This window comes from Neltuma alba, unplaced genomic scaffold, assembly GCF_004799145.2.
Source record: "Neltuma alba isolate B1F8T4 unplaced genomic scaffold, ASM479914v2 tig00003442_pilon, whole genome shotgun sequence".
NCBI classification, from domain to species: Eukaryota; Viridiplantae; Streptophyta; class Magnoliopsida; order Fabales; family Fabaceae; genus Neltuma; species Neltuma alba.
Window position 1 is genome coordinate 1 of NW_021633285.1, and position 24,986 is coordinate 24,986.

The following is a 24,986-nucleotide window of genomic DNA, read 5'->3' on the forward strand; positions in this document are numbered from 1 at the left end:
AAACGTGTTTATAGAGAATTTCCTAAGCCCTCCCAAACAGGTCTAATGTTTGTCTAGTTAAACTTGTCTGCGTCAAAGTAAACGTGGGAGTATTTGGATGGAATCAAAATCATAGTTTTAAAAGTATTTTTACAATATATGAAGTAAATATGTGAAGAAGGCTGTTTGGTTTATGGAAGAAGCATATTTGAGTGCTTCCAAACACTCCCCCTAAGAGAAGCAGTGTATTGGTGTTTTAAATAACTCACACAATGCGATTATTAAATGACTTGTAAAGAGAACCAAGAAAAAATAATCTCATGATAGTTGAAGAAGCGATTAATAAGTAACACTTTGTCAGGAGAGAGGCACTAAAAATACTACCTCTGGTGCTTATTATAAAAATCGGTTTGACTTTTAATTTGATCCTGAATATGAAATCTCAATCTATTTTGTTTTCGTATTTATTTATTTTTTTCTAAGTAGTCATTATAGTAGTTACATGTGTTAAATGTTTCATCAAATGATAGTTACTGCTAATATACATAATTAGTAAGGGTATTATAGAGAAGGCAACACCTATTTATAATAAATAACTAACTTAACTAATTTTTTTAATTTTTCAAATTAATCAACTAGATTTCATATTAAGAATCAGAAGTAGTATTTGGCACATACTCCTGACAAGTGAAGGAGACTGGGGCTAGTTCAAGGGTCTTCAATTAGTCGCGTAAAGCCATGCGTATTCAGTATAGTTGGAAGTAAATTTCTAATTGAGGGGTTCAAAAGAAAGAAGACTGCGTCATAAACCTCACGAGCGAGCCCAAGCCAAGCGCCCCCGTTAAAGTTTTTTTTTTTTAGGCACAAAGACGTGAGTTTGAACTATGTTATAGGGTGTGTTTTTAGATGAAACTAAATCATGGTTTGGAGAATAGATCATGGGAAGAAGATTTTGTAAAAAAATGATTCTGAGAAGTGAGAGTGTTTGGATAGTTGTTATCAGAAGTACTTTTTATATATACAAATTACTAAAAAAACATAAATTAATATGATAATTATATAAAAGATAAATTTTATGATATATTTTAATGTGAAAGAATAAAATTGTTAATATATATTTTTTTACCAATAATATAATAATAATACATAAGATAATGTAATTAATAATAATTAATATGTGTATATATGTTTATAAGATATAATGTTAAATATGTTTATAAAAAATATTTGAGAAATTTTAAAGTCATATTATTGTTGAGATCTACTCTACTGACAGGCACAATCATCTCTCCAATTTGGGCAAAAGCAGAATGAATTCACTTCTCCTGAAACCATGGTTTTGGATTTCCAAACTATGGTTTTGACCCAAACTATGATTTCATATTATTGACCTAAAATTAATGCTGTTTGGGTGACATCTCACCAAAGCCATGATTTTGCCTCTCAAACCATAGTTTTGAGGGTCACCCAAACAGGCCCATAGGTAGAAATGGCATGGGGTGACTAAAGACGGAGAAGAACACGCTACATAATGCAACTATTGCATGGCAGGGTATGCAACACATCATATAAACGACTGTGATTATGTTGGGAGAGATGGTTAGATCAATTTATTAGGAGAAAATCTAGATAACATGAGATATGTAGAGAAAATTAATCGAAGCCCACTAAGTGCTTGGTAACTGGAGAGTAGCATATTTCTCCATGAAATTTTATACTACTGCTTTACATGTTAAATTTCCTTAACAAGGGAAATGCTATAAAATTATTTATTGCAAAATTTATTACTTAAAACTACCTAAAATCTATTTATTAAAGATCCAAATATAGCCTGTCTTTAGCAGATGCAGCTCTTTAAATGTCTGTAATTTATCTTATGCCATGTGCAAAACCAAGACATTTAGATATAATTGTGAATATATCACATACAGTTGAATAAGAGTTCCAGTACATCTGTTAAATAATATTGGATAATAAACTTTGCCGCAGAAATTTTTTTAACAATTTTTAGTGACGGACAATAATATAAAAATACATAGCCATGATGATGCTGCAGCACAAGTCGCATCATCCTGTCTTCAAATGTTAGGTGCAGAAAAAATTATGCAAACTTTCATTTTAAATATTCACGAGCATATATTTTTTTGTTTTGATTTTATACGCATTCATATGGCGCTTTTTTTTTTTTTTTTTGCGCCAACGCGGTAGTAGTACTATAAGGCAAACGGGCCGATGCTGTAATGCCGTGACACGCGTCGGCTGCAGGTGAAAGCCGGGCTGGGAGCCCAAAAGGTCTCAAATGTCAACTCAGGAAGTCACCAGTCAGTATGTTTTTTGAAAATTTCCCCCAACCCGCTCTTTATTTCTCATCCTTTCTCCTCCTCTTCCTTCCCGCCTCTTTTTGTCACCACTCTCGCTCTCGCAATCCCTAATTTCTATCCCGCTCAATCCACATCTCCATTATCGATCCCCAATATCTCTCTCTCAGCTTGACCCTCGCTTCACCATGAACCGTAGAACCAGAGCCCTCACCAAGTCGCCCTCAGCCAGAGCTGAGCAGTTTCACAAGTACCTTAAACCCGGTGCGCTGGCCCGAATCAGAGATTCGCGGATTAGCGCTAAATCGCACCGGCTCAACTCGCAGTGCCAGATCTCTCCACACCGCGCCACACCTCCGCCTTCTCCTCACTCAACCGATGGTCAACCTCAGATTGTCGTCGGTGATGGTTTTCCTTGCTTCGTCGGGAGGATCTTTGGTCTCGTGTCCGCAAAGGAAGAAACTCTTGGCGGTCAAGTCCGTCTTGTATATAAGTACTAGCCCTCGAATCCGGCCCCGGACTCACCTGATCTGATTATTGATTCATTTGGCAATGACATTCTTGTCGCTAATTGAATGTAGTTTACATTCTGTTGAAAATTCTGGGATTATTCTGTTGTAGAATGTAAAGCAGTTTAGATGTGCAGATGGCCATACCCTTTTTGGCACTTTGTTCATTGACGCGAGTAAAATTTCCCTGATGAAACTTCAATTAATAAAAAGAACCTTCAATTTCATGTCAAGTATTGCTTTTTGAGTTGTGGCATTATTCATAGTTCATTTACGAGTATTGGCGTTTGGAATTAAATTCTCATATGGTTGGGTGATTATACTCCAGATGGGAAAGGAAAGAACTTGGGTATGGTTTTCAGTTTAGATCCTTGTAGAGTTCTTGAAAATTATAAATGCAACGATGATATTGTTTATTAACCTTTTCACTACTTTAATTGCACGCCCAAAATTTGGCCTGAATGTCCAATTTAGAGCATTTACATGTAATATACCAGCTACTTATCGTTGTTATGTGTTGAAACGGGTGATCTCTCGAAGTTGTAAAGCGTGTGCCCTGTGCTTGTAATGCTGACAACGAAATCCTTTGCTTGACTTTGTTTTTGCCTCATTTTTCATCGTATAATTGGTTTTGCTCAGGCTGGTGATAAGAGAGGCTGAAATAAAATTAAGCCTTATTTTGATGTAGTCGCATCAAGGTTGCCGGGGAGTCACAGCTGACATGTTTAAAATAGCTTCGCTCAATGAACTAACTCCAGACCCATCTGGGGCTCATTCGGTTCTTTATTGGGGAGGTCTCAACTGTTTACTTTTGAAAGCGCAGGGAAGTTAATTCTTGTTCGGATGGTTTAACATGGCACTCTGATGTCTAAGAATCAGGAATTTAGTAAACGCATAACTTGATAAATGAAAGGATCTTTGTGCTTCATTGACACACTAGAGGTTCAAAATTGCATCTTATTCTTTCAGCATGTCTCGTTTAGTTTTCTTCTTCATAAATAATTTTTATCAGGACCACATCTTACCATATTTTGCAACTGTGTTAGTTGTGGCATGCAAATAATTTTGTTTTGCAAAATCTTCTGTGGTCAATGTTTACTCTGAACATACACAGTAACAAGTTAGCTGGTTTTGCTTCTAAATTATTATGTTATGTTCTTGGCATGTTTTAGACTAATATGAAATAGCTTTTTTTTTTTTTTTTTTTGTGGTGGCTCATGCACGTATCATTTGAACTTCCTGTTTTACTGGTTTACAAGGTAAACAATGGCTACTAGTGTTAGATGTGACCTGAGTGACATTTTGTTGGGATCATTCTCATAGCAACAGATACTTATGACCAAAGATTTGTTTCAAGGGTTGTTTTTAATCAGTTTACCTTGTGGAAGAAGTTTTGGTAAACATGTACGGTTTTGCCTGGCATCTTGCTTGAAAGTTTTAAACCTATAAATATTTTACGCAACCATACACTAGCATGCATTCTCTTGCAGGACGAACAACAGTAACTTGGTAGCCTGCTTGTGCTCGGTATTCAGTCCTTTCGCACATATTTCATGTCAGCTGTAGCAGTGTTCCTCTCCTGATCTTGGTATTGGCTAATTTGTTTCATAAGCATGAAGTTCTTAATATAATTGATTTCATGATCCGTTTGGAAAGCGGCTATAAGGAGCGTTTTGACCAGATTTAAGCATCATGCCGCAACCAATAAACCATAGTTTATTTTAGGCTTACTATAGGCTGTAGTGTTTCTAGTGCATGCTAAATGCTTGATAGAACTTGCCAGGACGAGCGCAAGACTGCAAGAGGAATGAGAAGGAAGAGACCCTATTGCACTCATCGGGTCTCAAGGTTGACGTGCCTTGTACTTCTAAGTAACGAGAAAAGAACAAAATTTTCTAAACAAATAATCAAAATATCAATATATCTATATATAACAAAATTTATATGAGGTCATATAAATCATGAACATTGATTATTTGTTTGACTCAATTCAATATTAAGAAATGTGTATATGGATAAGTGATTAAAGATTTTAATTTTTAAGCCATGCGTTCTTTTTAATTGCTAAACAGTAAACATGATTCAGTAGAGATTACATGGATAAAATTTTTGAAGTATTCTTTTTCTTTTATGAAAAAATATTGCTAAAGTCTGAAAATTTAGCATCACATTAATTTTTCATAAATTAATGAGTTGGACTTAAGAGAAATAGATAAATAGTGTTATAATAATTTAATAAAAGGATATATAAAAAAAATAAAAATAAGAAAAAAAATTTCAGATCTCCTTCTCTATTTTTCCAACCAATTAAAATATCTCCTCAAACCCATCATCAGTTTTTCGGATCTTCATACCATGACCTGGAATCTTGGATTTTCCATGAAAGTTTCTCTCTTCCTTAGAAAAAAGATGATTTACATAAAAAATTGAGAGGCCAGTCCACAGTCCCACAGCCACAGCCCTTCAGCCCAACGTGTCCGCGTGTCGCCTTCTCTCGTGCTGTGTTTCACAGAGGACTGGATCCACGCGGTTAGTGGTCTGTAAAAACCGCAAAAGCATCGTCGTCGATCCAAACCAAAAAAAAAAAAAATGTCGAAAGTGTGACTGTGATACTACAACGACGTCGTTAGATAGTGAACCGGACGTCCGGCTTAATTTTACCGTACGGGGAGAATTCTTGCTCCCTTTCAGTCGCGGAGGGCAGGTCCTCCTCCAATCCAATCACGCACAGCGTTGTAAGTAAGCCAAGTAGTGTTTGCCGGCGAAAATAAGCTCCCAACAATGGCCGAACCCAAGGTTAAATACGATCGCCAGCTCAGGTGCTGCCTCTCACTTTCTCTCTGGCCCTCCGACGTTTTGTTAGCTTTCCACTTCGCCCTAACTTCTTATGCTTGAACCTACTCAATGCTATCAACTCCTCGTCTCCTGTCTTCCCTCGCTCTTTAGAAACACTACACGTGAAACTTTTCCAATCTCCTTTTTCTTTGTAAACCTAAGCCTTTTTAGGCTTCTATGTTTGGATACGTTTATCGTTTGTTCTTGTTGAGGAAGAAACAGTGAAGAAATTTATCATGAACACTGTAACGGTTTTGTAGAATGTTTCTGGCTGGAAGTCAGTTCAGTATTAGTTGCTGTCTCGTTAAATTAGGTAAGATATCAGTTATTTGATAAGTTGATGATATGATCAAGCTGAGATGAGGTGACTGTAATGGATCTTTGCTTGTAAAATTTATGTCCTGATCCTTAATGGTTGCGACAATAGCTGTCCTTCGTACCCATTACCGGAGAAGGCTGAATACTTGATTTTCCATATCTCTGTTTTAGTGCTTTCTTTTATCTACACTTGCACAATTGATTTCCCTCATTAATTTCCAGCTCGTTGCGTCGGTAGGATGAAATAGTTTCGAGTTTTAATTTTTTGTGGAACTATTATCTTCAAACTTTGAAATTAAATTTCTATCTGCTCATCATCCTGTATTTTTGTGCTCTGTTGAAATATCTCAACATTCTTTCTATTATTCTACCTTGTTAAATGCAGAATATGGGGTGAGCAGGGACAAGCAGCCCTAGAGAAATCTAGTATCTGCTTGCTTAATTGTGGTCCTACGGGTTCTGAAACTCTAAAAAATCTTGTACTTGGTGGGATTGGGAGCATCACGGTAGTTGATGGATCTAAAGTCGAAGAGGGTGATCTTGGAAACAATTTTATGGGTACAGTAACATCTTATTACTTCGTTTTGTTCTTTATCTCTACTTCTCCTCATCGTCTCTTTTCACTTGTAGTGGATGAATCAAGCATCGGGCAGTCAAAAGCAAAATGCGTATGTTCTTTTCTTCAGGAGCTGAATGACGCAGTTAAAGCAAAATTTATTGAGGAGTATCCTGAGGAATTAATTGAGACAAATCCATCATTCTTTTCTCTCAGTTTACTTTGGTAGTTGCTACACAGGTATGCTCATATGATTTTTACAATCTATGGCTTATGTGAGTATTTTGCTATGGTCATTGATGTCAAGTGTAATATATTAAATGGAACTCTTCAATCAACATTTCAGCTTGTGGAAGACTCAATGGTAAAGCTTGATCGAATTTGTAGGGGGGCAAATGTTATGTTGATCTTTGCTCGTTCTTATGGGCTTACAGGGTTTGTTCGAATCAGTTTGAAGGTATTATGTTGTAGGTGAATAGAAACACTTCGTTTTCTTTGTTTCTATCTTCACAACATTAAATGCATCATGTTCTAGTTTGGGGATGGTCAGATACTCAGCTGCATGAGGAAATATGCAATAATTCTTATCATATTGACAGTTGACATGTAAAGGACAGAGCAAACAGAAACAATGTGGCCAATATGCAATTGATTTTATTTATAATAAGGGAAATAAAAACTGGGATAGCAATACAGGTGCTGTCAAGTCGGGTAACTTGCTTTTCCAGTTAAAGGTCAAAACTAGAAAACTGAAAATATTTGTACCACAAAGAGACATTTACTTGTGTGTGTGTGTGTGTTACTAAGGTTTTTTTTTTTTAAATAATAAAAAAAACTAGGAACATCCGGTGATTGAATCAAAGCCTGAGCATTTTCTGGATGACCTCCGATTAAATAATCCATGGCCTGAGCTCAAGAGGTAGAGTTCTTTGTTTCATGATGTAGATTTCCTCTTTTACTGTATCATCTGGTTTTAGCCTTTAAAACTTTTACCCACCTAGTTCTATGGGTTTTCTGAGAGCATAGATATGGTCCTTTCTCTTGATATTCTCATTGCATGATTTGCCCACTGTAGCCTTGCAGATAGCATTGACTTAAATGTTAAAGATCCTGTGGCCCATAAGCACATACCATATGTTATTATTCTTGTCAAGATGGCTGATGAGTGGGCCAAAAGCCATGGAGGTGCACTTTCATCAACCAGAGAAGAGAAAAGGGAGTTTAAGGTTCACTGCTTGCTTCTGTTTTTTAGCCATTTGTTATGCTGTTGTTCTAGTTATATGATTAGCTTTCAATGTGATCGACTTAGGAGCTTATCAAAGCTAGAATGCTTGGGCAAGATGAAGATAATTATAAAGAAGCTATTGAGGCCTCTTTCAAAGTCTTTGCTCCTCAAGGAATCAGTAAGTATTAGCTGCAGTAACATCCTCATATTGCCTTACGATATATTCTGACACTTTTCTTTTAAGAAGGAGCATAAGATCTATTGACACGATCAAACATTACTTGAGTAATCTTTCATATTTATGGTGGTCCTTGGAATGTTGAGACTTAAGAGGCTAACTTTTTTACTTCTTTTATATTCCTGAAAAACGTTCTAGTTTCAGTCAGATGCATTTTAATAGTTTGTCCACAATTCCATTTCCTTCAATTTATTGTCAAAGAATGCAAAACAGTTTCAGATGGCACGACAATATTGTTTCTGTGAACTCTCAGGTTCGAGTCTTATAGAGTCCTTGAGTAGTGTGGGCAGGAGGTGAACTAAATAAGGAACAGTTGGACTATTTAAAATGACAAATCTCTTATATGCAGGTTTTGAGTTCCTAATTTTTAAGCTTTCTTATGAACTGGGCTTTTTCATGAAGAAAATTGTTTCTCTATCTTAAAAACTTTAACAATGTTAAACTTTGAATGTTTGTTAAGGAAGCATGTACCGTCATTTGTTGGAGGTGAGGGTCATCATGATGAACTCTTTTAAAGTTCCAAATTTTTTTCCTTGAAAAAATTGATTTTGACTCAGAACTTTTGACTAGTTTTGAACATTTACTGCCTTGTTTCCAATTGAATTTATATTAGACTAAAATTCAATGACCATATACTTTTCAGGTTCAGATTTGCAGCAGATAATCAATGATAACTCTGCGGAAGTGGACTCTAATTCATCAGATTTTTGGGTGTTGGTGGCAGCTCTGAAGGTTGGTGCTTCTGGAATTGCTTGTTTGACCCCCCCGGGGGGGTCTTGACAAGGCCACATTTTATGACTTGTTAATACCGTAATAAGTTGCAGTGCCAGGTGTTATTTATTTAAAGCCTGGGAAACTGTTAGGAGGATGAATAAAATTGGTTACAAGAGCTTGTCACAATTTGCTGAACATGCCAGGCTGGAAATATATTTTTCTCTTTATTTCATGGAATTCATATCCCTGACTGTTTGGTTTCTTAAGATTCAGTTGCATAATGGAATGCTTTTCATCGTTCTGCAGGAATTCATTGCAAATGAAGGTGGTGGGGGGACACCCCTTGAAGGATCTATACCAGATATGACATCTTCTACCGAGTTAGTAGCGAAATCTCTTGTCAGATAACTTTTATTTTCTCTCGAAGATGAATTATTTACCAGAATTATACCTACCCTTCTGTAGGCAGTATGTGAATTTGCAGAATATCTATCAAGCCAAGGCTGAAGCTGATTTTGTTGCAATTGAACGACGGGTGAGAAGTATTTTGAAAAAAATTGGAAGAGATTCAAATAGCATACCAAGGGCAACAATCAAAAGCTTCTGCAAAAACGCCAGAAAGCTCAAAGTAAGTGCATATAGTCAAATTGTTTATAGATGGCAAATGATGAAAGTATTGGAAAACTGAGATGCTTAAATTTGTTCTATGACCAATTTCCATGTTTTCTCGGGCTCTTTATTGTACAAGTATGTAAAATCTCAGTGTTCCATATGGTGTTTGGCAATTGCACCTGTATGTTGCAATAACCTTATTTGAACATATAATGTTCAATTTGAAAAAGAAAAATTTATCACCACTCTCTTTTCTCAGTTTATGTGACAAACATTTATAAGGAGTGGACTGTTTGGGACAAAACAATATGAATGCAAGATGCTCTAGGCTTTCCTTGTGTTAGTTATTGGCAGAGATTTTTATTGTTTTTGTTACTGATTTTGGCCAGTGCATGTTGAGTATGTTATAACTGGACATGTTCTTTTATCTAATATTAACCGAAGTTAGAGAATTTTGTGGGAGCAACTGCGGGCACAGGAATGTTTGAGAGTCTTCATGTGGACACTAATCTTTATTTTGCAGATCTGCAGGTTTCGCCTGATTGAAGATGAGTTTAATTCTCCAAACCTACCTGAGTTGCAAAAGTATCTAACTGATGAGGATTACAGGTTATATTTTGTTTTATTATTGATGCTTCTGGACAGGGGAAGGGGAAAAAAAAAAAGAATCAGTCTGTGATGCTGAAAATTAGTTTCCTGTTTTATATGTGTGCAGCACTGCCGCCGGAATTTATATTTTGCTGCGAGCTGTTGACCGTTTTGCTGCTAATTATAACAGTTTTCCTGGGCAATATGACAGGTAAGACGTGCTTCTGAATTTCTAAATATGTTTCTGCTATATTATGTTGGGATTCTTCATCAAAGTTCTTTCTTGCTTTTGTGGCTGATGTTCTTCAGTGCTATGGATGAGGACATACCTCGACTGAAGAGTACAGCTAGTGGCCTGCTTAATGACTTGGGATGCAATGGTGCCACTTTGGCGGAAGACCTTATAAATGAGATGTGCCGATTTGGTGCTGCAGAGCTCCATGCTGTTGCTGCTTTGGTTGGAGGAATTGCATCGCAAGAAGTAATCAAGGTTTGCAATTCTACGTCTGGCCTGTGATAGTGCTACTTTTATGTTCATGGTGTCGAAAGTAATGTGATCTGGGATAACTAATCTAAGCGAACACTGAAAGCTTGGTCCTTTCAGGAAAGATTGCTCTCTCTCTCTTTTTTTTGGGGGGGGGGGGGGGGAGCCTTGTCCTTTCAGGAAAGATTGCCGCGCGCGTGTGTGTGTGAGCGTGTTATTCACTCAGCCAAAAATAGAAAAAAGAAAAATCTTGGATGTGGAACTTAAATTGCGTTTTCCTTTGCAGCTAATAACAAGGCAATTTGTTCCTATGTCTGGTACCTTCATCTTCAATGGCATTGATCACAAGTCACAGCTACTGTCACTGTAATTTTTTATTCAATGGTAATGCTTTACAATTATTCAATAGCCTCTGGGATGCTTCTAGCCTTACAATATCAAATGGGGCTGATGTTGATTTCGATTGGCAGATTTCCGGGGTCCAATGGAGTGGCATTCGCCTGTAACTGTGGTCTCCTTGCATCCGATATAGTGGTGCCCCTTTGAGGCATTTGTGGGTTTGTTAGGTGGAACGGATTTGTTCTTGTTCGATACGGGAGTTTTGTAACTTGTTACGGACGTGGATCTCAGATATAAACAAGAATAGAGAAGATTGATTTTTGGACATGATATATTTTTTTAGGCCACTGCGTATGAAATTGAGGTATTCGCCTTATTCTGTTAAATGACGCCTTTCTTCTCCAAGGAGATATCAATCAATCGAAGAAGATTGAATGTCATCTCAGATAAATTTCCTTGTCCTGCTATGAACAAGCATATTAGGTCCCGTTTGGTATGAGGTACTGAATTTTGGGGCACTGGGCATGGGATTGGAAATGGCATTGGGCATGGGATTGGGAATGAGATTTATTTCTAAAATCGTGTTTGGTGTGACGTGGGATTTAAAAAAACCCAACAAGGCCGATATCTAACAAAAATTAGCTAAAAGACAAAATTGCCCACATATTCCATTGTTGTTGCGACTGCGGCCTTGATCGAACATGAAGATGGAAAATCGAATACCAAGAATGAAACACATATTAAATATCACATTGAAATCCATCTTTAATCCAAAGAAGCAATCAAGATTAAGAAGAAATATCCAGATTCAAGCACAAAGGAAATAAGGAAACCAAATTGAACTTGAATTCATGCTTTTTCGAACAGATCAACGATCCTGCAGGAGGAGAGTGTCGCTTGCAGATTTGGACATCTTCATGCTCGCCAAATCTAGTTTTAACATCGGGAATAGAGATGACGGAATCGCAAGGAAGGGAGGGAGATGACGGAGAGACGACTTGCTGAGGAAGAAGGTTGCTGACAAAATGCGGCAGAGGACGGAGTTAATGGAATCGCGATGAAGGGTGGTGATGACAGGGGAGGATGTTGCTGGAGAACAAGGTTGCTGATGGAATCTCACAGGAGGATAAAGATGATAAGGGGAGGACGTCGCCGAACTTTAATGGTTGCTGAGGGAGAAGAAGGGCATCGGGACTAAGTAGTTGATGGGGTGTAATTAAGCAAATTTTAGGAGGCTATTTTAGTAAGTAAACTTTCAATCCCAGGATTAAAATTGCAATACCGGGGGGAGGGTGGTACTGGTCAATCCCATGAGCGTGGCATTGTGCAATCCTAAGTATTGACAAGTACTTTGTACCAAACATATCAAATTGAGTCATTCCCTGTCCCAATCCCAATCCCAGCCTCTCATTCCCATGTACCAAACAGGGCCTTAGGGTGCGCGGTGGTAAATTTACACATGGACACCTCTCCGGGATTATGGGCCTCAGAATCAAAAGCCCAATGTTGGTCCTTTGAACTAGGCCCACTGGGAGCAACGGTTGCTCTATTAGCAAAAGTTAGATGTTGATCCCAAAAAAATGGTAGAAGGAAAGTTAGAAATGGAACAGGGGAAAAGCTCACAAGGCTTGAGGAACGATAGCGAATCAAAGCCAACTTGAAATAGAATCACGAGATCCACGGCCTCATCCGGGAAAGTGAAAGAAGGTAGTTAGAATGAACCTTTGAAAGTTGTGACAACGAAATAAAATGAAGAGAGATATGCTTACGGCCTACCAAGTTGGACCTGGAAAAAGTGAACAACTTTGCATTCCTTCCCTTTCAATTTGGGGCAGGTTTCAATGGCCCTGATGAGTTACATTGAGGGTGGTTTTCATGCAGATCTTCTAATGTGTGGTCCCGATTTCCCAAGGCATTAATGTCGCCAATTATTTATGTGGCTCTTTCTCAAGTTATCATCGCATCACTCTGCGCCTGCTCCTTCCTCCCCTGCGATCTACACATTCATCATTGGTCACCGACTCACCGTAACCCATGCCACCGTTCACTTATCAGATTTCATATTCTGGTCTTTCTGTGTTTCAGGAAAATAATGGTCTTTTAAGAAATGGACCATATATCAGAAATTGAACTTGACACTAATTAAGGATTTTGGCATATAATAACAGGTTGAAGTCCCCTCGCCAGTCCGGCAATTCCCCGTGATGCAGGCTTTTGTCAACTTGATTCTGGTTAGTGCAGTGGACCCAATAATTATTTCTACGAGATAATGGGGATAAGATTAGAAGTAAGAAAAAGACGATCAATGAATGTTGGGGTCGAAATGAAATTAAAGTATAGTCGAATTAGTCAAATGTTTCGGCCATCCAGACGCGACATTACCATTGTGCAATCCAAGACGATCATATTGAGAGATTCGACCACCACAGCCATTTGTTGGTCAATTTATAGCCGATTTATTACAATTCTCCGCATGATAATATGCCTATTTCCCTCCTTAATTAACTTATAATTTTTTTGGTTCCCACATATTAACCTTCTCTTGCTGGCGAGTGATCGAAAAATGGTGAATAGCCATTATGTTTGACTGCTTCTCTTGCTATATCTATCACGTGTATTTGATAGCGATAAAAAGGAGAGTCTGAGTTTGACGCACCTTGTCTATAATGATGAAAAGCCCAGAGTGGGGAAAAAGAAAAGCCAGTGGCTTAAAATTATTTTACTTTTCTTCTCTTGCAGAAGCCTTATTCTGTAGAAACCATTACCATAATGGAATTTGAAGTAATTTCAGAGAGGCATTGTTCTCCGTCGAGAGTTGATTCTGAGAGCACAAGTAAACATCAGGACCACGTCTGGAAGTCACCGAAACGATGACTTCTTAGTAAGCTAGGAACATTGATAGAGATGTTCATGGTTCCATTCTTTTTATTATTATAATTAAAATGTCACTTTCGTCCTGTTTAGAGAATATGACTCTTCGGGTTACGCACCACTGCAAAGTTAGTGACCAGAAAGCCCTTCTTTGTATTTTGTCGGCACATGCCTCCTTCTCCAAATGAAAGATTTTGCTTTGACCACTCTTGCACAGAAATAGCAGCCTTCACTCCTCATTAAACTACCTGCCCACGTCTCAAACACCCTTGTGAATGAAGAAAGTGTTATGCCTCAACTATTTTCCATTAGTACCATCTAAATCTCATTAATTACTACTCCTCCTACCCTAAGTATAGAAGTTAACTGGCTAGCATATAAATATTAAAAAAAATTAAGTTAGTTATTTATAATAATTGTGTTTTAATTTTCTTAAATGACTTCTTCTAGCCATTATCTCATTAATAAAAACTCCATTTAGTATATGCAATCAATATGGAGAATTTAAAAAAAAAGTTTATAAATTTGAAAAACAAAATAAATTAAAATATTATATCTATCATCCAAGATAACTCTTGGCTAACTATTATATTTAGAATAAAAGTTATTCATGTTCGAAGGTTTGATTAGTGGTTCGAGTAATCAGACACTGCAGTCTACATGGTCACCAAGTGTTGTTTTATACTCGAAAATTGAAAGTCCAGGACATGCAAAGGAAACTGAAGTGAATCACCCAAAAAAGAAAGTAAGAAAGAGAAATTCCTCTCGCATTTATAAAATATTTCGTGGTCCTGTTTTTCATACTTGAGAGAAGTCAAGAACAGAGAGGAAGAGGACAATATATTGAGCATGACAAGGAACGTAATGATAGAGAACTGAGAAATGATTATCGATATTAGAGAAAGAAGGCTATACAGAGACCTTAAAACTTAACTCCCATGATTGGGTGACGGTAAGAACTAAGAAAGGTGCTTTATTTCCCGTGCTATGCAAGAGAAATGCGTGGTTGCGAGAGACTGAGAGTTCATTCCTGAAAATTACTCAAACACTTGGGTGCCAGTGACTGATAATGACATCACTTTTCACTCACTTCTTCATTTATTATTCCCAAACTGAGTAAATGTCCATGCTGCCCCCCTAATCAGGATCCTCCAAACTAGGACACTGCCTCAAAAAATTAAATGTGTGGGGAATCATTGAAAATTGAAATGGAAGGGTCGTCCCATATGGTGTTAATGGCAGAAGGACATGGCGTCGTTGATAAGGGCATTCATTTCTGTCATTTATGAAAGGCCCAAATTCAATAACGACTGTGGGTCACACTGCCCTTAGTGTCTGGACCTGTCACCATATTGTCATATTGGCTTGGCGGGCAATAAATATTTCCCACGGAAAAAAAAAAGAAAAGTCCAACCAAATGAGGAAATAAAAGAAGAAATTTGTAGCGAGAAGTAACACAATAAAGAGGATTCTGTTAGTTTTTTCTTTTTGTTATTTTCTGGGGTGGCTTGATTAGTTGATTTAAATAATTAAATCCAGGAAAGTAGAGAGGGAATTGTGTGCAAGTTAGGTTAGATCTTGCGGATGAAAGTGAAGATGCGAAAGCAGTGGAGGTTGGTTTTCTTCATGGGATTAGAGTAATGAGCAAATCTTAGGAAAAGGAAGGGATGGAAAGGAAGTTGAGTGGGGCCTAAGATCCAACATTCCAACTCATGCAAGTGGAGGAAGCTATCATTAACAGTGTAATCTGTCGTGTTCTTAAAAAGGTTAAAAAAATCTGATTAAAGCCATGAGGGGGTCAATCATGCTCTAATGATAACCCCCAATTAGTATTTGCTTTAAAAAGCGTCATTATGTTACTGGAAGAGAGGAACAATGGTGGCCCCCGAAATTTCAGAGAGGCATTTTTTTTTTTAAACACAAATGAACAAGATCCTTTTTTGACTGTACGATTTCTGTGCGAAGGAGGAGAAAAGCAGGGGCGGAGTGTGAGAAGGAAGCCATTGAAGAGTGTATGGGCAAAGCAATGAAGTGCATAGTGGTTATAGAAGATCTGTTAAAATGGCAGCCTTGTGTTGGCTTCAAGACAGAATGAATCTCTAACATCACCAGCAATATCCTCTGTTTCAAGCAACCAACCCACTCTCAGTTTCTCTCTCTCTCTCTCTTCAATCTTTGTTTTTCACCCTGTTGGGGAAACTTGGATTATTTACTGAGCAGTAAAGCGTATGCGTTGGATTTTTGTATGAAATCATTTGTCTCTTGGATGGGAATATAGCTTTTAAATGTGCAACAATTTGACCCCACTCTATTATCAGCGTTGGTAAGTAGCAAGTCTCCTCTGATTTTGGGACATGGTTCGGGTAGCTCGCACGCATCTACATCCACACTACTGAATAGGAAAAACAGAATTGTAATTACTGTAAACGACAATATAAATTCTTGCATCGTTGGATTGAGTGATAAAGTTTTGTTTTTTGGAGGGAAAAAAAAACGAACTTGAAAAGAGTGAAACCTCAATTACATGCAAGTTCTGACGACAAAAGAACAGAACCCTGTTACGAATTACCTTCAATGGCGGACTACGTGGCTGAAGAAGAATAAATGGGCCTATTTAATTAGGGAACTTACTAATTAATTACAATTAGTGGGGTGGTGAGATTCCTTTCTGTCACTCCCAAGCAATGAGAATAAGTGAATTATAGTATCTTACACGTTGCCGACTCTGTTTTCACGCAGTGCTTGTCTGTCGCTGATTCCATTCCTGTTTTGCACTCCAATTTAGTTCTCAACATTTATTTATCTTCATTTCATTTCTTCAACGAATTTTTAATCCTGAACTTATGTAAACAAATCGAATTGGAAGGCGCCTGACTTAACGACAAAAGAGGAATTAAAAAAAAAAAAACACAGAGAGGGAGAAAGAAAGGGAGGTGATCTTGACTTGGCTACCCTCAAGTGGAGCAAGGAACCTTTCTAGATGTGTCACTCTCCATCTTTTACTGTTCTGTATTCTCATTTTATTCCATTCTCATGCAAAAGATCCACAAATTCCACTATGGATATCTTCTTTTTTCTTTTAGGAACCCATGATTTTTTCACTTGCAGAGAGCTTTCATGTGCTGCTAAGCATAAAGCCACTGGCTCCACCATAGATATCTACATACATATGCTTGTCAGGGATGGTTTTACTTATTTATGCTTGTTGGGTTTCTGATTACAAATTCAAAAGATGTATTGATTGAGATGAAAGAGAAGCCGGGTTGTTGAGTTGAACGCTACAAATAAAATAGCAGAGGGGGAACGTGGACACGTGGTTGGAAGACTGAGTATGGAATAATGACAAGGGAGGAAGGGTATAAATGTAATCACAATAAACTGTTACGGTGGGGGGGGATCATTTAAGCGATTGGTGGTGGCGATAACGACAGTTTGGTAAAATGAGAAAATACAAAACGAGGGAGGGCGGTTAGTCAGTCTCCTCCCTTCTGTTCAACGTCCCTTACCTGCAAAGTGTGTGAGAGAGAGAAAGGAAGAGAGGGAGAGAGAGACCAGAAAGTGTTGGAACATAAGGATAAAGAGAGGAACGAACATCAACTCACAACTTCTTCTCTCTGGTTTCTAGGCCTTTCTGTCCCTCTCTCTTCATCGTTCTGACGGTTTCGTTTTCGTATTTGCTTTCTCCCCTGCGTTCTTTGATTGCTTGTGCTTCTTATCCTCCCCTTCCTTCGATTTGACTTCCTCTGATTTTGATTCGGTCGCTGCACCTTTCACATGGCTTTTCTCTATTGAGTCCGAAGTTGGAACGTAATTTCAGCCTCCCGGAAGAAACAATGACTTGGAAAAGCAGAGGTGAGCAACCTTCCAGGAGCCTTGTGTCGAAGAAAGGGGCTCTTTTTCTTTGTCTGGCAAGTTTCTGTGCTGGGATGCTCTTCACCAACAGGTCTCGAACTTCTCTATACTTTGTTTTGTTCAATTTTTCCAAACGTAATCTCTTCTGGTCTTTTCACAATTTTATTAACTGTTTCTGAAAATGTATTCCAGCAATTCTTTCATGGGAAGCCTACTGAGGGCAGTCTCTTATATAATTCGTGTTCTCAGATCATAATACTTCATTCATTCTTATAACTTGTATGATACTGGGTTTTCAAGCGTTTCATTGATTGTCTTGCAAGAATTCCGAGTTCTGGATGCTTCTCAATTTGGAGGATTTTTTTTTTTTGGGCCGACCTCAGCTTGAGAAGTTTGATTTTGAGTCCTTCCAACTTATATGTATTCAGTTCCCCTACCTCTTTTAATATCTGAAACTTCTTATTTCGGAGTCAGCTCTGTTTTATAACTTGTCATTATAGGTGCATCTCAATTCATAGCAGAAGTGAGGATAGATCTGATATGGATTGGCATGTATTATTCATACACACGTAAATTCTTGGGCTTGAGATGCATTCCTTTGCTAATTCGGTAGTTGACTTTAAAACCAGTCGACTCTGGTCAGCTCCGCTTAATTTCGTGATAATTGAAGTCTTCGTTCAGTTGTCACTAGTGATATTTAGGGAGCCATGTGCAAGCTCAAATACCGCTCATTAATTAAAATGAAATAAATTAATTGAATAAGTATAAAGATTGGAAAAAAAAAAAGGAAAGAAATTGTTGAATTACTTCACTTATCTGGTAACCCTCCATTATTCTCCATTCCCTCATCTCCTTCATGAGGAAGGCACCTCAATATCAATTTATTAATTTTCATTTTCAGTTAGTCTTCAGCTGTTTGCAACTTAAGCCGTTAATTTCGATTTTATTAGTTTAAAAGATGAACTTCAAATTTTTGGACCATGGTAGTTAGTTATTAATTAATCACAGTCCAACGTCTTTGGAGGTGTATTAATTTTCTTTTTCAACACACCGAACAGTTTTAAAACAAAGTCGTAAATATTGGTGAGGAGGTGTTAAAAACTTGTACTATACTTCATTGTATCAGATTAAACGTTAACACGGCGACTGATTTATAAGTCGGTTTTTCTGGTACTTGTCTGATGAAAAATGTAAATGTGTCAGGATGTGGACTATTCCCGAACCTAGAGGGCTTGCAAGAACAACAGCTACGGAAGCAGAAACATTGAATGTGGTCTCTGAGGGTTGTAATTCAAGAATTGTAAGCAATTAAGCATCACTTTCGTTTACTTCTCTTGATTACACTCAAGTTATGCTTACTAGGAGGGAAAATGGGATTTATTTCCCACCTGCCTGTATGGCCATTTCCACTCCTAAGCAGCATAGCCTTAATCAGTATGTAGTACCTTTAAATCTAGCACTTTATGTTCATCCTTCTAAAATTTATGTATTATCTGTTGGCCTCCCTTCAGTTGCAAGAGAAGGAAGTGAAGCGTGACGCTAAAAACACATATAAGGAAGTTTCCAAGACTAATAATGCCATACAGTAAGTTGAATAACATGATGTTGTTCCAAGTCCAAAAATTTTTGTTACTTGGTCCGCTAGACTTATTCGGCTGTATTATTAAATGCAGAACTTTGAATAAAACAATTTCAAACCTAGAGATGGAATTAGCTGCTGCAAGAGCAGCTCAGGAGTCTATTAGAAATGGTACTCCTGTATCAGAAGATCTTAAGAGAGCTGAATCACCTGGTAAGAGAAGGTACCTGATGGTCATAGGAGTAAATACTGCTTTTAGCAGCAGGAAAAGAAGAGATTCAGTTCGTGCCACATGGATGCCGCAAGGTTTGTAATTTGAAGCCTGTTTTCTGATCTTCTCTTCATGCTTTTTTTAATTGGGGCAAAGCTCCTCAGATCGGTCTGTACGCAGTATTGGGTGTGTTTTCTGATGATTATTCTTGTGCCAACCTGGAGGATAGGTGATAAAAGAAGGAAGCTAGAGAAAGAGAAGGGCATTGTTGTCCGCTTTGTGATTGGTCACAGGTAGCTACTATATCTTTATGTCTAGGATGTTGCGGCATGATTGAATTACTTCGTGTTTTTGTTTCAATTTCAGTCTAACATCAGCATAAAAGACATTAGCTGGATCACTATTCCTTCCAGCTACATCTTTAGTATTCAGATTTCCAGTTTGCTAATCATGCTCATCTGTATCTGTCGATTGCGACTTGTGCAATTCCGGTGTCTTTGTGATGTCTTCAAATGGATGAAATAAGCCATCATTACATCATTCGTAAAGTATGCTGAATGAATAATAAATTTAACCTGGTTTTTGCCCTTCTTTATGTAGTGCTACTTCGGGGGGTATCCTAGACAGAGCCATTGAAGCAGAGGACAACAAGCATGGAGATTTCTTGAGACTGGTATTTATTATGCCCCCCCTTTTGACTCATTGCTACTTACCATCCAGATTCTACTCCTCTCCCCTTTGTTACTTGCATAATCTCTTGCCAAGCTAGTACTACTATCATCTATGTCATTTTCAAGAGAAGACAGACAGCCACAGATTTACAAATCTGTGTACTTTGTCCCCGCAGGACCATGTTGAGGGATACCTAGAATTGTCCGCAAAGACGAAGACATACTTTGCGACTGCTGTTAAGTTATGGGATGCTGATTTCTATGTCAAAGTCGATGATGATGTTCATGTAAATATAGGTATATAAACCTTTACAAGCTTCAATAACCTGGATTTATGTTCCCTTGTTTTTCTTAGTTTGTGAGTCGTGAGCCGTGATTCATAACAAATTGAAGCTCTTGGCTTATTGAACATATCCACCAACGAAGCTTATTGAACATATCTACCAACTAAGCAAATAAATACACTTCCATAAATCTACAAGATCCGTTCCTGATTCCCGTGGGTTTATGCTTCCCTTGTATGCATGCATCATTTGTGCTTGATGAGATCTTTATCTTAAAGCTGTATTTAATCTGTTTCAGGAACACTAGGAGAAACTCTAGTTAGACACCGTCCAAAACCACGGATATACATTGGTTGCATGAAATCTGGCCCCGTCCTTTCTCAAAAGTGAGAACAACTTGCCTTTTATCTTTTGCTATTTGTGGAAGGATAGATTCAATTTCTAAGTTCTTACCTGCCTTGTCTGTTGCACAGAGGTGTGAGGTACCATGAGCCCGAATATTGGAAATTTGGTGAGAACGGAAACAAATACTTCCGTCATGCCACGGGACAGTTGTATGCCATTTCAAAAGATTTGGCTACATATATATCAAATAACCAGTAAGTCCTACTCCACCAAGCTTGTGAGATGTGAAAATGAAGAAAATGTAAGTGGAATCAAAATTTTGAGCTGAAGGGGTTTGAAATTATGATTGTCTCAGGCAAGTTCTTCACAAGTATGCTAATGAGGATGTCTCACTGGGAGCTTGGTTTATTGGACTTGACGTGGAGCATATAGATGATCGAAGACTTTGCTGTGGCACACCTCCAGGTGAATATTTTTGTTGACTGTACACTTTTCTGTGATCAGTAAATAATTGGATCGCATCAGTCTTTATCTGGTTCGAGGTTCTTACGAGAAGAATGGAGTTTTGAATTACTGAGTTGGTTCCTTTTGCAGATTGTGAGTGGAAGGCCCAAGCAGGCAATGCATGTGTTGCTTCATTTGATTGGACCTGCAGTGGAATTTGCAGGTCTGCCGAGAGGATCAAAGAGATTCATAGGCGATGTGGAGAAGGTGAGAAGGCGCTGTGGAAAGCCTCTTTCTAGGAGGCAACTTGCAGTTCTTCCTAACTCAGGAAGATTATCACCACGGTCCACGGCTATGAATCGTGGCTGCAAGATTTTTCTTTTTTTCTTTTTCCCCCTCTATTTTTTGTCAGTGAAATTAAAATATCATCTTACGAGAGAGAGAGAGAGAGAGAGAGAGAGAGAGAGAGAGAGAGAGAGAGAGAGGGCGCGTCCCATGGACATTCTGCATTTTAATACGAGAGATTGACCATGGTAGCGGCCAGAAAAGGGTATTGATGTAGTCAACACTCACACCAACAATTCTTTGATGCTTGAGGGGCCACCTCCTATGTTAATAGTTGCAAGGCTAATCAAGCTCCTAATAAATGCAGAGATATATTTGGCTGGGAGTGGCTGCCTCTCCTTCTGCCTTAATCTGATCTTTCTGTCTACCTACAAACTCTTCCAAGTTAATCTTAACGATCTTTCCGTTACATTTGCGTGTCAGTCTTCTTCCATTACTTGGATTTACCCTCCCAGCGTACTGAACCACTAAAAGGATAATTCCACTGCAGAACATATATTGCTTGAGCTTTCATGTTCGGTACACTCTTCAGTAAGCATTGCAAGTCCTTCATAGAATCTCAGGACGATTATGGCAACGCAAGGCTAAGATCTTTGGACAGATACAATGTGCCCGTCCGCTTTTTCTGACACCGAGTTAATGCAAGCCTAAAATTCTTCGAACCTCCCTCCGGAGTTAGGACATATGATACAATCCCCTTTTTTCTTTGGACCTTTTCTATGTTAGGGCATGATAACAGGTCAACAAAGACAGCCTAATGAGTAGAGCCGGGAAAACGGGCCGAGCCCATCGGGCCAGCCCGTTTAGGCCCTGAAATTACGAGGGCTGGGCTTGATATTTTTCTCTTAAAATGATAAACAAGCCCTGGAGGGCTGGCCCTGGAGGGCCGAGGGCTTAAAAGGGCCGGCCCTGGAAGGCCGCGGGCCGGCCCTTTTAAACCCTTTTATAATTTTTTTATATAATATTAATGTTATTAATTTTTTACATTGTTAATAATATTTCAAATATTTAGTTATTATTATCATTTTAAAATTAAATTTAGTTTTAGACAATAATTTATCCAATTAAATTTTTAAAAAATCGGTTAATTTAGACTTTAATAATGATTTGATTTATATTATATGCGTTGATATTTTTAAACTATATATATATTTGATAATAGAATATTTTTATACTTATATAACTTGTGATTCTATAATTTGAATTAGAAATTCATGAGTTTCAACAACAATGTTTCTCACATTAAAGTAAAATAATTGTTAGATTGCAAAATTCAAAAATAAAATTCTTATAAAGAAGAAAAACTTGATATTTTTGTTACGAAAGAAAAGCATACTTATGAAGAAAAGTAATTAATTATAGTGATGATGAAGTTTCAAAAGATTAATGATAGTGTTTATTTATTGCACAATTGCATTATAGATAAAACTTTTAGATATTGTTATCTTGTTAATGAATGTTTTAGATGTTCTTAGATGTTGATGAATATTTATATATGATGATATTTTATATTTGTGACTTAATTTTATTCATATTTATGTCTTTTATTAATAATTTCATTGGTTTATTTTTATATTTTTATAAATTTTTTTGATAAATATAAAAAATAGTATTTTTCCTTAAACGGGCCAAAAGCCCGCGGGCCGGCCCTGGCCCTGTAGCTTAAGGGCCGGGCTTAGCAAATTGAGGTATTTTTAAAATTTCAGCCCTGGAGGGCCGGCCCTTTTAAGCCCGCCAGCCCTGAAGGGCCGGCCCTGATTCCCGGCTCTACTAATGAGTGAATCTGAAAGTTGCTGAAAAATGCACGCCTAAGACCGGACGATCTTTTTTTTTAAAAAAAAAAAAAAAAGGAAATTTTGAAATTTGGAATTACGATGTTGGGTATGGTGAGAAAGGTCCGATCTCAGTTTAATATGAAACATTAAAAATAAAAGATAAAGATTAAGATTATAATTGGGTTTGAGAAAAGTTATGAAAAAATGTTTAGTATGAGTAACTTTTGATTATATAAGATTAGATAATTTTATATAGATAGGATTGGAGAATACTACCTCTCTTTGTAATGTTTTCTAATCTCATGTACATGGATATGTTTAATACCACGAGCACTAGTACTAAACGCCTTTTTAACATAATTTTATAGTTACAATCCCAAGTCTTATTTATCTTTTTTAATGTTTCATACTACCTCCGGTTTTCAGTTGATTAATTTAAAAAGATTAAAAAAAATAAGTTAAACTAATTATTTGTAATAAATAAATGTTATCTTTTCTAAAATACCTTTACTAATCAAGTGTATTGGTTAGAACAACTATTGTTAAAAAGATTATCTTAAAAAAAAATACTTAAATATAAAAAACAAAATAGATTAAAGCCTTATATTTATATTTAGGAACAAAATAAAAATCAAACAAGATTTTATATTAAGAAGCAGAAGTAATACTAAACGTGATATTAATATCCCTTTGGTCAAGGGATTAAGCACTGTCATAATGTAAGCTATGCCAAGTTACAGGAAACAAAGACGACGAAGGTACAAAAAGGAAAAATAGGTTGAGATGGCTTTCCATTGGGGGGGGGGGGATGGTACATATTTATTGCCGTAAATAGCAGGGCATGCACCGTCGGGAATATTTAACAAGGGCACATCTCCATGGCATGCGTTTGAGGAATCATCAACTGCTTATGTCCCACAAATCGTACTCAAAGCACTGTTCTAGAAAAATAAAATTACAGACTAAAATAATGTACACCGTCCTTAATATAAGCTAAAAGATTAATATTAATCATATATATAAATCTTATTTAATAATTAAGTATAGGAGTGAGGGAGAAAATTAAAAATAATATTTAAGATGTTTTAAAAAAATTATATTAACTAATTTAATTAAGTTTAATAGTAAAGATTGAAAGAGTAATATTTAAGAAACTTCACTTTTTGTTCTTCAGTCATCAACTCCAAGAAAGCTCAACAACTCATCAAACGTCATCAGGTGAGAGGTCAGCCCATATGAATGGGGAAAACTTGGCTCAAGATGACCTGACGTGACTCAACCAACCCGAAAACAGCCTGGCTAAAAAACCAATTTACTGGGTTAGCTAGTTGATAATTATAATTTAGTGATTAAAAAATTGTTTGAATATTTTGTTATCGTAGATTTATTTTAATATTTTACTAAGATGAATATTTAGTAATTTTGTTGCATAATATTATGATTTTAATTTGCCAAAAGAGTTGTATGGAAGATTGGAAAAATATTGTTAGTATATAATTGTTTTATTAGTGATTCAAGTTAATAAACTAATATTTAATCCATATGATATGAAAATTTAAATTATTTTTTATTTTTTATTTTTTTCATCAGTTTGACGGTTGACTCCGATCTAAAACCTAACCCTGCCTCAACCGATCATCCCTAACCCTACCTCAACTGGTCTGATTTTTAGCATGATAAATTTTTATAAATTTAATTTAGAAATAAATTTAAATATTTTTAATTAATTTTTTCATTCTTTTATTTTTTCTATATTAAAATTTTATAACCTTACTTTTTCAGTATTTTACTCGTTAAAATTTTATCTTTCCTCCATTATCTTCATATCTGACATTCCCTATTTGCGAGGCAAGTTAAGTCAATGAAAACGCACATCACAATTGCGTTGCATTCA

The 24,986-nt window shown here is 37.0% G+C and overlaps 2 protein-coding genes and 1 long non-coding RNA gene across 3 annotated transcripts; 2 read left to right on the top strand and 1 right to left on the bottom strand.

Annotated features, from left to right (window-relative positions):
* Positions 1-1,707: 1,707 nt before the first annotated feature.
* Positions 1,708-5,956, bottom strand: LOC114741609 (uncharacterized). Its single transcript, XR_003739789.1, has 3 exons — positions 5,884-5,956; positions 4,043-4,045; positions 1,708-1,720 (listed from the first exon to the last, which is right to left on the bottom strand). It is a non-coding gene; the product is annotated as an uncharacterized LOC114741609 (long non-coding RNA).
* LOC114741608 (NEDD8-activating enzyme E1 regulatory subunit AXR1-like) lies at positions 5,475-11,150 on the top strand. The gene is given in 16 exon segments (XM_028929875.1): positions 5,475-5,625; positions 6,345-6,517; positions 6,590-6,720; positions 6,723-6,755; positions 6,862-6,972; positions 7,355-7,434; positions 7,591-7,741; positions 7,825-7,918; positions 8,622-8,710; positions 8,999-9,072; positions 9,158-9,320; positions 9,828-9,913; positions 10,020-10,103; positions 10,202-10,382; positions 10,663-10,760; positions 10,847-11,150. Coding segments are annotated over 15 exon segments (1,572 nt in total). The 5' UTR covers positions 5,475-5,587; the 3' UTR covers positions 10,747-10,760; positions 10,847-11,150.
* A 5,950-nt stretch (positions 11,151-17,100) lies between these two features.
* On the top strand, positions 17,101-21,406 carry LOC114741601 (probable beta-1,3-galactosyltransferase 2). The gene is made up of 11 exons (XM_028929869.1): positions 17,101-17,529; positions 18,642-18,738; positions 18,950-19,023; positions 19,112-19,323; positions 19,458-19,521; positions 19,829-19,901; positions 20,076-20,196; positions 20,482-20,569; positions 20,657-20,782; positions 20,884-20,993; positions 21,123-21,406. The coding sequence occupies exons 1-11, from the start codon at positions 17,420-17,422 to the stop codon at positions 21,269-21,271; spliced, it is 1,224 nt and encodes a 407-aa protein (XP_028785702.1). The 5' UTR covers positions 17,101-17,419; the 3' UTR covers positions 21,272-21,406.
* The last annotated feature ends 3,580 nt before the right edge of the window (positions 21,407-24,986 follow it).